At 37.4% G+C, this 16038-nt stretch overlaps 1 protein-coding gene and 1 long non-coding RNA gene across 2 annotated transcripts; one reads left to right on the top strand and one right to left on the bottom strand.

Moving 5' to 3' along the window:
- Positions 1-277: 277 nt before the first annotated feature.
- On the bottom strand, positions 278-2725 carry LOC110854831. Its single transcript, XM_022103262.1, has 2 exons — positions 1151-2725; positions 278-1075 (listed from the first exon to the last, which is right to left on the bottom strand). Exons 1-2 carry the CDS (start codon positions 2723-2725, stop codon positions 278-280), a joined length of 2373 nt encoding a protein of 790 aa, XP_021958954.1.
- A 10766-nt stretch (positions 2726-13491) lies between these two features.
- Positions 13492-14428, top strand: LOC118436967. The gene is made up of 2 exons (XR_004835817.1): positions 13492-13540; positions 13951-14428. It is a non-coding gene; the product is annotated as an uncharacterized LOC118436967 (long non-coding RNA).
- Positions 14429-16038: the final 1610 nt, after the last annotated feature.

Raw genomic sequence — 16038 nt, 5'->3', positions numbered from 1 at the left:
AAGTCATCTAAAACTAAAATTAGCGCCTCTCCATCATCATTAATCACATTGGGCAGTCCTTTTTCAAATTCAATATGTGGTATATCCTCTCGAATCTGCTCAAATAACTTGGGCTGATACTCCTGATAACAGTACTTCACATTATTTACTGGCGGATCCAACAGTTCCATGCGGCGAGAAAGCAGCTTTGCAGTCAAGGTACTTTTTCCTGATTGAGTTCCCCCAACGATCGCCATTGTAAAAGGGGTTTTTAGCGTAATGTCAATGTCACCCTCTATCATACATACAAGGGAATATCTTTATGTCCGTGTGCTAACGTAGTCAAATGATCAATGACACAACGTTTCGTATCAAAGCCATTTAGACCCTTCTTTATAGTTGCACTCGTTCGAAGCACATGTTTCCGGCTTAGAATTGATTTAATCACCACACTGGTTTGAATATTTTCGTCCAATACTTTCCAATATTGGTCAAACGTGATTTGATTGGCGATTGCGGCTTTCTTGATCCCCTTGGCCACTTTTTTGGTATATATGGTCATCTTTCCGTCTTCAATTGAAAGTGCTTGAGCTCCGTACATTTTTGGTTTTGATGCCGCAAATCGAAAAATTACACTTTTTGGCATTTCGTCCTTCATCTTGCCGAGGCGCTTCTTGTTTTCTTGATTATTTAAGTGAGAATGCATTCCAGCATAGTCGCTCAAATCAAAACGTTCCTTGTTCTCCACCATGTCTTGATACAAATCCTGAGTTTCCACGTGGTAGACTAAGGAATCCGTGTCACCGTAGAGAACTCTGGCCTTGTCGCCGTACTTTTCCTTCGTGTAATCATAATGGAACTCATACATGAAACACTTTGAAATCTCTAGAATAGAGATTCCAACAGCAACTGGTTTATCCAAAAGCACTTGAGTCACTTTCTTCACACCCAGATGCACTTTATCGTTAATGGTAATTATTCGCTGATAAGTGGGTTTGTTGACAATCTTCTTGAGCTGCCTTTCTGTGGTGACGACTGTTATTGACGTTCGTTTTCTTTTCTGTTCTATTGTTTTTCCGAATGAAGAATTGTTAAGCTAAAAGGGCAAAAAGAATGCATAAGTATGACAGTCAACATAGTTAAGATGAGCAGTTGGTAATAGGTTACTTACCAACTTGAAAAAGTCTTTTTCAAAGTCTGTGATTGCCTTCTTCCTCATTTCGGTGTTGAACAAGATAAACGGTTTCATCCAGGCCCTCTGCGTAAATTTGACCGCACGATGAACTTGCGTAATGACAAGTCCAAGCTTGATGTACATCTTCAAGTTACGATAGTGTGTCACATAGTGCTGTTTGGGCAGCAGGTCAGCTACAAGTTTTGCGTTCTTGAACATAGATTCAGGTACTTGGAGATCTTGAATCTGCTGATGCTGGTGTGGGGCCACTTCGTCCTTATTCACACATCTCTTGGTTGGGGCTGGCGGGTAGTCGTTTAGCTTGTTATGAATCTCTGGCGGTATCTCAAGATTCACTTCGAAGAAGTAACCAGTCTCTGCATCGTCTTGCAGAGAATTTACGAAGGCGTTTGGATTGGCCCGTACTCTGCTCAGCTCATATTCAGTTAACCACTTGTAGTCTTTTTCAGGAAGAGCAGAACACATTGCTGATCCGTAGAGGTTATTAATATCGAGGAACGAAATGTAACTGTCAGTCTTTGTCTCATCGTACTTCTCTCCCATATACTTGTTATTCGCCTCGGCTGCGCGAACTCCACCAACACCGCACACACCACCTCGAAGTGCTGTTTCGAACCAACAATGCATTGTAACATCGACATAGTCCAGTTTGGCTTTCCCCATCTTGCAGCATGCATCATACGCGATCATTGGCAGACTAAAATAGTGAGCCAAGTCCAAGTTGTAAGAGTCCCAGAGAATTTCTCTGCTCCTCTCCATACAATCAGCTAGCAACGTCACATCTAGGAGTACGTAGAGATGCCAATCTCCAAGATTTTGCACGTTGAAACTCTCCCAGACTTGTTTAGCATGATCATATACTTTCTGATCTAGTGGCTGGTCATTCAGATCGTTGTAAAACTCCCTGATTGGTGGAAGTTGGGTCTCCTCAAAATTCGCAGGCGATTGCATATGTGTATATGGATAGGCACCTTTCTGTAGCAGCAAGTCTACATTGATTTGCTGTCCCAACTCTTGAATTTCTTGATCAGTTCCTCCACGGTTGTAAAGTTTCATTACATTTTCTGCTTTGCCGAAAATCTCCTTGGTAAGCTTGAAATCGTCCGTGTTGTTCTTCTTTAAAGTGTTTGTAAGATTTTCTAACGAGGAACTCAAGAATGAAAACGAGTCACAAAATCTAATTTGTTTATTCACTGTAAACGACATAAACTTTTCTGAAGAACACGGTATTATTGTCGCCTCCATCGTCTCGTCGAATGCTTGCACAAGGAAGTGGGAATCGTAAGACTTGAGATTGTGAATGAAACATGGAGATATCGTGCTGATTGATGCCTCCAAGTTGCATCGATTGTGAGCAAGGGCAACGAACTTTCCCGAACAGTGATCATGGTGGAATACAGCCATGTTTGGTCTGTCTTTAAACTCCTTGGATATTTCTTCTTTGCTTAGCCTCTTAAACTTTTCTCCACAAAAGTAGCATGGATCAAGTTTAGTTGGGTCTTCACGGATTTGCTTCTTAAGACTATCTCTCAGTTGAGGGTTAATTATCATGGATTTAGAACTTTGTTGCTGAAGTAGTTGTATGACGTCTCGTCGTAACTTGTGGTCTTGTAGTATTTCATCAAAAAATCTCTTGGCAACATTTTCTTCTTCGTCATCCGTACGGTAGACACTCCACTTAACTTTGCTTGCCAATCAACACACACCCAAGCGTAGCCGCACGGAATATGATTTGATTCTTCCACTTCTAGTCCGTTAGCGTTCCGTTTTCTTGTCTTTGGTTTGACAAAGGCCTCGAAATCTCCGTAATAGCGATATGGAGTGCGCACCATACGATGATACTGGTTGAAAAAGTAGAAGGGTTCTTCGGGCACGTCGGTTTTCTGAAGTTTCATTTGATAACAGAATTCGCGATGGTCCATGGCAGACACGAGTGTAGTGAAGCTATTTAGACAATTCCGGCAAGGATGTTTATACAGAGTACCAGTTCTTAGAAACGATGATAATTTTCTGATTAGGTTGAAATGCGAATTGTTTCCATCTTCGGTTTCCTCAATCACAAGCAATAAGTCAATTTCGATTAAGTTTGACTCCCTCACCGATTCGCTGCTCTTCTTGATTCTGTCTTTGAGTTCAAATTCCGCAAGTCTCTGAGACATGTAGAGCGGGAATGGAGAATTTCTTATGGCACGATGAACTGATGTCTTTTGAAGGTTGGTCAAAGCACTAAATGGTTTATCGCGATACTTGAAATATTCTGATCTTGCAGCGTCGCCCTCTTCGTAACCGAACACACTGATGGCAAAACCAGGGTTTTGTTCTTCGAATTTAGGAAGTTGGCTTAATGTCATCGGAAAGACAAGGCCGTCAAAGTTTAGTTTCTTCTCATTTAATACTTTTTTGTATTCTTCGATTTTACCATCGTATCTACAACTATGCGCGCCCCATTTCTTCTTGAATCCACACACTTTCTCGTGTGCTAAACACGAATACATAAAGCACCTCATCTTGTCCATATACACGATTGTCAATATTGAGGAGGACACTTTTGTCTTTAAACTGTAGCAAATTATTGTTGGGTATATAGGCTCCAGCTCTGAATGGGGCAAATGGAGAAATGCTGAATTGAAGTTTGGAAATGAAGTCTAAAATCCATCCACTTCCCTTGTGAATAAAATCATTACAACTTTCAATCAACTTGAAGGCGATGCTGTTAATTATTTCAGGAATGAAATGGCTCTGGAGGATAGTGTGTGGAAAAGCATGAAAAACTGGATCTGGTTTGGTATGTTTCATTAGATCACTTTGTTGTTGCTCAATGTCCTCAAAATCGACAACATCCGCAGCCAAATACGGGCGGTGAAAGTGGGCGTGCATCTCGGTGGCTATCTTCACGCACTTGTGTTCATCCAACTCTGTCTGGACGATGGATTGGAGTTCACGGACAATTAGTCTAAACACACTGGCTACGTCGGTGTAAGTGTGGCTAGCAGTGTCCAAAGTATAAACTCGTACGGTATTTAATATGGTGTTGGATAGACGAAGTTGGTTGTCCAGACCTTCACCTTCCTGGTTAAAGTAGAGTGGTTCGGCTGCCGTTGATCCATGATGTTGTTGGTAATATGCATCCAATGCTCCTTTGTAGGTGAACACTTCCCCGCATACTTTGCACGTACCCGTCCTGTAATCCAGTCTGGGTTGTTTTTGAGCGAGCGATGGTGAAGGGGCGATAGGCGGCGGCGAATCTTCAAAGTCAGCCAATATAATGGTACATTTACTGGGGCAACGTGATTCAGAACAGAACGTGCACTTTTCACTGTGATGATGGTTACAGTCACTACATAATTTAAAAATATCGGGATATGGGGCAGGAAGAGAATTTTCAAAGTCGTCCAGTATATAGTTACAAACACTAGGGCAGTGCTTTTCTGAACAAAACGTACAGTTTTCAGTATGTTGTTGATTGCAAGATGAGCAAAGTTGGACGGTGCATACATTTGCACAATGAAGTGCGGCACAAGTTTCACAGTGAATAATGTGAAACCCGCCACAAGCATCGCAAAAACTCTCTCAGGAATCCATGTTGCTGCAATAAAGTCTGAAGCTTGACTGACCCTTTTCTTGCTTGGTGTCGAGGTGCTTGGAATTTCTAGCGAATTCAGTTGCTCCAAAATTCTTAGAATTCAGCCGAGTACGTTTCCCCTAAATTCTTGGAAAAGGGTTGGAGTAGAAATAAAGTGTACAATTCTTGGAAAATGGTTGGGGTAGAATAAAGTGCTCAATTCTTGGAAAATGGTTATGCTAGAATAAAGTGCACAATTCTTGGAAAATGGTTATGGTAGAATAAAGTGCACAATTCTTGGAAGTCAGAAATATGGCTTTATTCAAAATCCTTGATGCAAGAAAAGTGACCCTAAAACAGGTAGAATCTATAAATAGAATTCTTGGAAAATGACCCTTTTTTCATGCGGTCAAACATTGACTCCCCAACTCTCGGAAATGCAAGAAAGGGTTTTATAGTCTAAGTTAGACCTAGGAGCGTGCAAATGCAACGCTTTTGGGGGTGTAACACCATTTTGAAATTTTCCCTGCAACCACTATGTTGCTTCTAGGTTTTTATTTACACAATGGCATGAATGAACTAATTTCTCTAAATTTAAGTTCCCAATTTAACACACAATTATTTTTATTTATTGCTAGTTGTTCCAGTCCGCCACTGTTGCCATTCTTCGTCGTGGTTGGGGTCAGGCCTACCTCAATGACCTCACGACCACTATCTTTGGAACCCCAAACCCGAAGTGGTCACCTTCCAACAATCTTTTGTGGAATCGGCTTCGTTGGGATGAATACGACGAACTGACTCATGTGACTACGGACAGTCAAGATCTTCTCAAATCATATGATGTTACCTCTCCAAATAATGACGACTCAGAGGGGGCTCTTGATTCGAGCACGAACGCTTTTCTTTCGTCTCGCGTCACCCCACCCAATGTGGAAATTTCGTGTACGTATGTCTTCAAATTTTTCTGTGTAGATACTAAAATCCGTTCAAAAATAACTCAAAGCCAACATTTCTTTTTTACGAACTACGACTTTCTTTGTGATATGCATGCCAATCACAAAGATTTTCTATTTATCCCTGTAACCTTTATTGCTGCATATTTTCGTGATTTCTTGCCTAAGTATTACTCTGGCTGCGGTCATGCCGCCTTTATTTTCGTTGACACGACGCGAAATATACTTGCTTATTACGATTCTAACTATATCGACGCCGACCGACACATTTATGACCGTGCAATTTACTATGCTGCTGAACAAATAGGAAAAGTTTGGGGGAGAAAATTTACTGTTCGTGACTCTACGGATCCCCATTATTACGAACAAATTAAGGACAAGCGTGGTGGCATAACATTAAAAAAGCATGACAATGACCTCTGCGACTTGTTCCCTTACATGACGGCGGGTCGGGGCGACTGCGCTTTCTCTGTGGCTGCTAGTGCTTGTCTTTTGTATTCTTCATCTCCACGAGAAGTCTCTGATATTGTTGGCTTAATAAAGCACAACAGACGAGTATCTTTAGACCCTGGTCGATTGGATGAGACGTATACCACTCACACTTCTGTATATCACTGGACCGTGTCTTTCATGCATTTAATGCGTTGCACTATTTACGATGTAAATTCCATCTTTCAGGATCAAAGCTATTGGCATATGCTCCACATTTTTGGTTATGACGATGACGGTCTTTGCAACCGAGCTTACGTCCGAGACTTTTGCAAAAAAGTTCGTAAAAATAAAAAAAAAAACTTTAGCTAAGGTTCAAAAGTATAAATGTATGCGTAGCAAAGAGGAGTGCTTGGCCCGCTTAAATAATAAAGCTAAAAAGCGAGCACTTGAGGGAATTGACCCGAGGCCAATTTCTTCTCCAATTAAACGCGACCCCAACGAACCGGTTTATTTACGTTTAGAACGGGATCGCCTCAACGCTGACTTTTTTGCCTCTCACCCTAATAAACGGGTTAAAATTGAATTGGCTTAATTTTTTATTCTCTTTTTGCGATCGCGAATTCTACTTCTTCGCATTATTTATTAGGTAAAAATATTCGAGTGTAACTTTACACACTATTATTATTTTAATATTAATAATTTTTAAATACATTTTTACACACTATTATTATTTTAATAATTTTTAAATAATTTTTTATTAAAAATCTTACTTTATTATTATTATGCGTCTTACTTTAATTTGTAAAATATTTTATGTAAAAATTTTTCGAGTGTTATGAAAAATTGTAATTTATGCGTCTCGCCTAAGGTTTATAATTTTGTACATTTTAACTTGTGTGTTTTTCTTAAAAAATATAAAAACTTGTATATTTGTATTTCACTTGTCCTTCACGTGCTCTATATTCATATTCATATGCATGCATATACTCATATACATATATACATGGTCTCATATACACTCATATACATGGGCTCGTCCTCTACCTTTTCTATTTTTAGCCATATATAGCGTGGGATATACCTATATCCGAACCACTATAGCGCGTGGAGCAGGTTTTTTAGCCCTATACTCAACCGGATATACCTATATCTGGCTGGGTATAGCGTTTGGAGTCAGGTTATACACCAGGTATACTACTATCATCTATGCAAAACGCACCAAAAGTGCAGAATAACTGGAAGAAATAATTACACAATTTTGATTAATCAGTATGCAAATGGTGCGACGCAGCTTGGAAAATTGATCGACGGAGGACTACAATTTTTAAATAAGTCGCACCGTTAGTATCGAACAATCAGTTGTCCAAAATGATACGAAACAATTGGGAAAATCGATGTAAAATGCACCAACATTGCAGAATAACTGGAGGAAATAATTAAAAAAATTTGACATCATGTTTTAATTCGTTCGTGCCAAAAGTCCAAATTTCGTAAAAACTAAATATTTATTTTCTTGCGTTATCCTACACTATTGGTGCAAAATTATATGATTACCATAAATATCTAATTTCCGTGATTGCTCTGCACCAATGGTGCAAAATTGGATAACACGTATGCACTTATTTTGTTGGCTAATTCTGCACCTTTGGTGCAAAATTATAGCAAATCATTATTGCAGGGTGAGCTACTTCTAACGTTACTACGGTTTATTAGCTCACCCTGCGTAGCATGAGAGCTATTGAATTCCTCTTGTCCGTCTGTCTGTCCGTCCGTCCGTGTGTTCACGAGTTTTTTGCATCAATTGATGCTATTTAAAAAGTCCCAAAACCATTTTTACCCTAATTGGTTGCACATTTGGTATGCCTTAATGTATGTCAAAATTATTTAACAATTTTTCCCGCTTATTTTCCATAATTGGTGCATAATTGTATCAAAGTTATATATCTAGTTTGTATAGTGCAAAACAATGGGGGCAATTGATGAATGTGCAGTGTCACTTAAGCAATCTTGACACCTTTCTGGGGTAGCTGGATAAGAGTCCAAATTATGTTAAAATTATGTATGTGTTTTTCACGCCTACGTCCCACTATTGGTATCAACTTGTGTCGAAACTATGTATCTCCTATGTCGGCTTATTCTGCACCTTTGATGCAAATGAAATCCAAATTCTGCCCGTTTTGATCGTTTATTCTGCACCTGTGGTGCAAAGTTATATCCCTATTATTATTCCAGGGTGAGCTACTTCTAACGTTACTACGGTTTATTTACGTTTCTGGGGAAAATTTACGATTTTTGTTCGAAAGTTAGCCCACACAGATAAGCTTAACCGGTAGGGGCCTTTCCATTACTGAAATTTTGTCTCTAAAATTCAACATTTTAAAAATTTTGTCATCAGCTTTGATAATAATTATAAAAATCGCAATTCCAAATCTCGTAACTAATGGAGGTTTAGGGACTTTTCCCGTTGAAAAATTTCCCATTGTAGCGTTACATTTAAACCACCCTGTACATATATTAATGCATAACACAACCGAATATTGTATTTGATCCGGAATTGTTACGTGATTACAAATGTGATATTTTTTTTTACCTATGTTAAGTACCAGCAAGTGTGGTCCCAACACATTCTACTGTATCAAACAGGATAATTGCATCCCACGATGGAAGCTCTGCGATAATATAAATGACTGCCGTGATTGGGCGGATGAGGAACTCGAGTGCGGATGTAGAGATTATCCCTGCTCTTCTCAGAAGGTTGGAAAATTTGTCTTTGTTCGGGACAATTTTATACATAGTGCAACGGAATTTAAGCTGAAGATTGCAATATTTTCGAAGAATATTTGGTACATGGTTGGCTCCTGGTTCGGGGGGTGATGTATTGCTTTCAATCAGTGTTTGCAAAAAGGCTGGCTTTTTGCTATTTCTTCATGCCTTTCTCCATGCCTGTTTGATGCCTTTTTGCTCGATTTTTGACGATTGAACCAGATTTCTTGTCGTTAATAACGTATTGAAGATATTGTAGCATCTACGTGGGTGTTTTATTATTGATTTTCAAAAGGTATGTTCCGCACTGTTTCTGACCAAACTTTTGATGAAATAATAAACTTCAAATACATTTAGGATGCTGTGATTTTTTTCAGTTCTGTAGGTTAACATTAACACTAGCAATAGCTCATCAAAATTTACCTCTAAAATATGCCAAAATTTACGACTTGATTTCGTTATCATCAGAAAACCGTTTCCCCCTGATGTCTTTCTTTAAGTTTCGAAACGAATAATAATCACCAAGGGTCATGTCTGGACTGTACAGGAGGTGGTTTATCTAGGTGAAGCGATTTCCGTCTGCAGCAGCCCTCGTAAAAGCCAGGTATGAGGTGGCGCTTTGGCGTGCTAAAAATGCACCAACTCTTTTTTTTGACCCCACGTTTTTCTTCAACCACAGCACACAGCTCCTTCTGGATTCCTGCATAGGCTGCCCCATTTATCATAGTATTTTTACCAATAAATGTAATAAGGAGGCGACCTTTGGTATCCTTGAAAATGGGAATCATCAATTTTTTGGCAGGTTTTTGCACTTTTGCTTTCATGGGCGGTGGCGACCCCCCGTGCTTCCATTGTGTGAATTATTATTTGGTCTCGGGGCATAATAGTAAACCCAAGTATCATATCCAACTATTAAAATATAAATCAAGTTCCAGGTTTCATTTGAAAGGGCAAAAGTTTCATTCCAAAAGTCGATTCGATCCAGTTTTTGAGATGCCGAAAGCAATTTTGGTACCCAACGGGAGGAAGCCATTTTCATACCGAAGACTTCAGTTAACATGGAACAAATTGTTGGTTTTGGAACACCCATCTCATCTGCTAAATAGGGCAGTTTCAATCGCGGATCTCTCATTATTGGTTCCTCTAGTTTCCGGAGCCTTTCTGTGGGAGAAACAGATTTTGGGCGTTCTAGCGGCTTTTTGTCCCAGACTTTTTTTCGCCATCATTTGAAATTATTAACGCAATTGAATTTGTGTTTTGTGTTGGGCAGTTTTCATCGTAAATTTTAAGCATTCGATCATAAATCTGCGACACGTATTGCCCCTCCAGCATTAAAAATTAAATCACGCTAGGATATTTAATTTGCAAATCTGACATTTTTTCCGTCGAGGTAAAGTTTGCTGATTTATTTCTAGTGTTCATGTTAACCTACAGAACTGAAAAAAATCACAACCTCCTAAATGTATTCGAAGTTTGTTATTTCATCAAAAGTTTGGTCACAAACAGTGCGGAACATACCTTTTGAAAATCAATAATAAAACACCTACGTATTTAATGTTTTTAAGATAGTATTGGAGTGTTCTGGCTTTCAGCGATACTTCAAATTAGTTGAATAATTTTCCATAGATATGTTTTAGAGATGTTTTTCAGGGTTGGGCAAAATACATGGGTTGCAAAATACAAAATGAAAATACACTATTGTGAACCTTCAAAATACAATTACAAAATACAAAATACCCGAATCTCATCAAAATACAAAATACAAAATACTTTTGCCCAAAATCGACGAAACTTCAAAATACAAAATACGAAATACGTACTTAAAATACATTTCAAAATACAAAATACTACTGCCATATTTAACCCGGAAAAATGCAATTCAAGCTCAAATTTCAAAAGTTTTGCTAACTGATTTTATTTCACAGCGTTATTTGGAATTTAGTAATTAATGTAATTATGTTACTGGGCATGTGTGATGTCATTTGAATTTCATTCTATATGAAATTAATTATATACGAAAAAATTATATATGAAGAAGCCCGCAAATAATTTCAATCTATCTAATTTTAATCTTTCTCACACTACAAAAAGACTTTATCGTACGACATAGCGTGGACAATGAAGTAAAAATATAGAAGTTTTAATTACGATCTTAATACTTGATAAAAATTTTAAAATGAAAATTAGTCACCCGCATATGTAAATATAAAATATTTTGTGTAGCTTTCTGGCACAGCCAGAGTCCATTCTTTCTATTCTATGGAGTCCAGAAACTGAAAATAACCGATGAGGAATGGTAGCAATAGATATATTGCATAGACCAACTCTTGTTCTTCTCATGAGTTCGTCTCATATTTCTCAAATGTATTTTGTAAAGTATTTTTGTATTTAAAATACATTGACCGACTTGAAAAATTAGAAAATACAAAATACCCGGCTAGCTTCAAAATACAAAATACTTTCATCTGAACCATGGCCCTCAAAATACAAAATAGTATTTTGTATTTTGTAATTTGTATTTTGTATTTCAAATAGTATTTTGGCCAACCCTGATTTTTTTAAAACATCGTTATCAGGTTAATTAATCAAATTTTGGGCTAAAGATTAGGGATGCACCGAGTGGTGAAAAATAAGACTCGGCCTAGCACCGAGTACTCGACAATTCTTGAAAGGAGTACTCGGCCGAGCACCGAGTACTGAGTAATACATAAAAATCGGGCAACATCTAATAACAATAGACATCTCGTAGCATATTCTACTTAATTTTGGAGATACTAGTGTCAATCGATCACAAATATAATTAATACATCCAATTTGTGAAGGCGCTACAATAATGTAGACAGGTTTGTCTGAGATATTTACATACAGAGAGGTGTAAACGTGTCTCAAAGTTAAAAATTGCACACTTTCCAAATTCAATGCATGTTTTTTCTTATTCGGATACAAATATCTATCCCATCCTTATGAGATATAGTCGCGTGAAAATGTGACATTAACTACACAAATCTGTTATCGGTTGAAATTAATTTGGTCAGAATCGGTGAGAATACGTTTAATGATATCCATTGCTAGTACAGTTTTTAAAAAATCTTTAATTTCGTCGTCGCTCATGAATTTCGACTTAAAATACGCAAAAATGTTACGAAGTATGCTTTACAAAAACCAGAATGCAAGAAAACTTCTTGAAATCAGTTTCATGGACAAAATAATTTGTTACAAATTGCCAAAAAAATTGAGAAAATACTCGGTCGAGTGGTTCGACAATACTCGGCCGAGTCCGAGTAGTAAAAATACAGGCCGAGTCGGCCGAGTACTCGGCCTGGCCGAGTACTCGGTGCATCCCTACTAAAGATCATATTTAAGAGAAGTATAAAAAACGAATGAATAACTTTCACTTTAGTTTTATCACAGGGTTTTTGTCTCATCTCGCTCCAATTAGCAAAAGGCAAAAAGGCACCCATTTTTGTGGGGCAAAAAGGCACTGCCTGCCTTTTTGCTCTGCACACACTGCTTTCAATGTTGTGTAATTCTGTTTTAGTATTTAGTTGCCAAGGCTTAATCACAATAGAGATTTAACTTTTTAATCTGGTTATTTAATAAATACAATTTATGGAAACTAAACACAGCGAATTAATGGAGGACGAGCATGTGCATACATATGTACCTGCCATTAGTTGTACATATAGAGCAATAAAAAATGATGCCTTTCTGGACACATATGTTGCCAGCTACTTGCGTTCTGGTTTTTTTAGTAAAGCCTAATGGCATAGAAAATTATAACCTAAATAATCCTTCATTAGTTAGGACTATAATATTATCCAGGGGACATTGGATAGTACATAAGGTTGTTCAGTTGATAGAAGAACAAGAAAAGCAATAATACATACTTTTTTATTAGATACATATGAATTAATCAAAACTATGAGAATTTGCTGAATATCGTAGCGAATTTTAAATTAGTTTTCTCAGCAGTGGTATTGACAAAAATTTGCCAGAATTTGATGACACAAATTCCCACACGTGTGGTGTTCGGGTACAAACAAATTAATCGAATTACATGAAAATTGTTACGAAACGGTTATCATATTACATAAAAGTCAATAAGAGAATTAATCATGATTCAAATTAATGGTTTATTACACTTGTTTAATTTTGTACATCGATAAATTTCTTACCGAACCTAACATTTTCAATATCGTTTGCGGTCACTTAATCGGTGACACGGGCCATCGAGAACTATTTAATTGCTTTGCCAACCTCCACCTTGGCAAATTTGGCCCATTATCTGGCACGCTTATGCCATGAGTTATGTTAAATTTGTACAATCTTGTCGTGAATTTATAATTAATAAGCGTTCTGACGACTATTATTATTATCTATGAAGTAAGAGTTAGAAAAAATGTAGTTAGGTATTATTATGCTTCTTATATAGTTATAGCATTTTGTGTCATGGTTTGCAAACCAGTTATTGTTAACTGATATCCATTTACACGTGAATAAAAGTTGAAATGAAATGAAATGAAATGAAAATAATTTCAAGGACAATGGAGCAATTAGCCGTGAATAAAAAGAGCTCGCAAAATTCTTACCCCGACACAAGAATCTACCCCGAGAAGACATTAGCATCATAATTATCTGAAAACTTACAAAAACTTGGTAAGAAATACATGATTATTTATAATTATTTATTACTGAATTTTAACACTTTGGGAATTAAAAATGCTGAAATTTCGTCAGGTTCAGTATATAATTCTGCACACTCTTAAAAATAATATCACCCTTTTGAAATGTAAATGCACTCTAAATATTTACTTATGTTAAGCAAAGTATACTAAATCCTGACCAAAATAAGCAAATCAGCAAGTCAATGTTACTCTCAATTCAGCATAGTGTTCTTTCTCAACATGGAATCCAGATTGAATTTATTTTTAAAAATGGTGACATTATTTTCAAGAGTGGACTATTTTAATCCCTAAAATTAACCGATTTATGTATGTAACCGAGCCGTAAAATATTTCTACATTTTATGCAAACAAATTTCTTAATTTCAAACTGTACATATTAAGTTTCCAGTCATCATGACAACGCCATCCAAGCCGGTCATCTTTTTCGCCGCGGTGCTGACGCTTTCGTTCTTCCTCACCTACGCCACGGCCAGGCGTGCCTGCAACAACGGGGCGTCAAACTGCCTGGCCTGCGTCTGCAACGAGTGGGACGACACGGCCGTCTGCTGCACTGGCGAATTTAACGAGAGCAACGGCAATTGCGAGGGCATCCTCAAGGGAAAGAACGGACCCTTCAAGAAGTGCTGCGGAGGAAAACGTGGCTTTGGAAGGTGCTGGTAGATACATACATAACCACGCCAACAGAAAATGTTTGTCTTAAATTTCGTTTCATTTGAATAATTGGAGATGCAAGAATTTTAATATGCAAATTCTCATTTTTGCAAAAACATTAAAAGTGTATGTACCAAGTTACCACTAATTGGTAAAAGTATTGGACTAACCAGTCGAAATAAAATACTATCTTTGAATATGTAAATAATGTGAATATGTACTATTCTGTCTTGTGCTCTTCTTAACCGGTTGAATCGTCTTCTCGTCAATTTGAAATTAATTAAATAATTTCCTAAATATGTAAGTACATATTTCTGAGACCAAGGGGTTAAATAGGCACAAGTTTGCTGTTTTACTTATTTACAATACCAATCTTTTATTGGAGCTCGTATATAAGTTACCGCTATTATGTATAAATATTTGGTGGTAGTATACTTCCGCCTGGTTATATGAATATGTACATCCTGTCACCGAGTGGTGGGTGTTGCCAACACTGACGGATTCAACTCCGCTGTAACCATGTGGTGACTTATTATTCCTATTCGGTAAAGCCACGTAAATATGTATGTATACTCATGGGGTGGTACAATTTGTTATGTAGAATGAACACATTTGTGACCTTCTGTTGATTTATTTAAATGTCCCCACAATCTAAACATTTAATTAGAAATTTGAATATTGATTAATATTTAAATACAACGTTTGTAATGTAATGAATTCACAGTATTCGTAATTATAATATATATAAGACGGAAGATCAGAGAAGCAACAAAACCATACATAAAGTGTGATACAAAACAAAGTTTTACGTTTATCTTGTATCTTAACAAATCATGCCAAGTTTAAAGGAAAATTTATTCCCGAAAGGATCCCAAAAATTTAAAATTATTTCCCTTGAAACTTATTTAGATTTTCGTCTGTGAAGTTTAACATCTCCAGCTGTCGAGAATACTCCAACAGTCCATCCAGAACGCGCTGGAATACGAAAACATCTGTCCTGTCCAACATTACACTGATTAATCCAATCACAGCTCTTCTGAGATGATGCCCGTCGAGGAATTCATGCGATCTTGTAACAACTTTAACGAGCTCAAAGTAAATTCGAATCTGACGCTTTCTAATGATATTCAATTCCACGTCATCATCATCAATAGCCAATCTCAATAAGTTCCAAATCGAATTTACGATGCCTGCACACTCCTGCACGATTTCAGTATTACATTCCTCTCCTACAAGCATGAAGAGTAGTTCCCCCCAGAATTTATCCATCTCAGCTTTAGGCTTAAGGTGGAGACGTTCCTTTACAAACTTTCGAACCTGTGGAAGATTTAAATTACAAGATATAATAAAATTAGTTCATCAAATTTAATAAGCAAGGGTGACGCATGAGACAATTCTGGGCTGTTGATTTCTCGTAAAATTGAAAGCATTTAATTCCTTACATAAATTTCGACATCATTATTTCTACATAAATTCATATTTATTCCATACAATCAGTAAAATTTTAGCAAATTTTGAATATTAATTTTAAACTAACGCCATCCTAACGCCACGAAAGGTACCATACCTGATTCTCCAAAATATTTCTCCGTTCGCGATACAGTCCTCGATTCACCAGCCAGGTCCCTATAGTTTGACAATGACGGCATTCTTCACTTCCCTCCGATGGAGGGACGATCACTATATTATACAACGGTTTCCACTCTTTTTCGTGCAAGGCGGGTACGTTTGAATAAAATTTCGCTAGTTTTCCAGAAGTGAATGGCCCGTGTTTCGATGAATTTATAAGTTCCTTGTAGACTTGGGATGTTAAGTGAT

The sequence above is a fragment of the Folsomia candida genome, unplaced genomic scaffold (genome assembly GCF_002217175.1).
Source record: "Folsomia candida strain VU population unplaced genomic scaffold, ASM221717v1 Fcan01_Sc011, whole genome shotgun sequence".
NCBI classification, from domain to species: Eukaryota; Metazoa; Arthropoda; class Collembola; order Entomobryomorpha; family Isotomidae; genus Folsomia; species Folsomia candida.
This window is presented reverse-complemented; position numbering and strand designations above follow the sequence as displayed.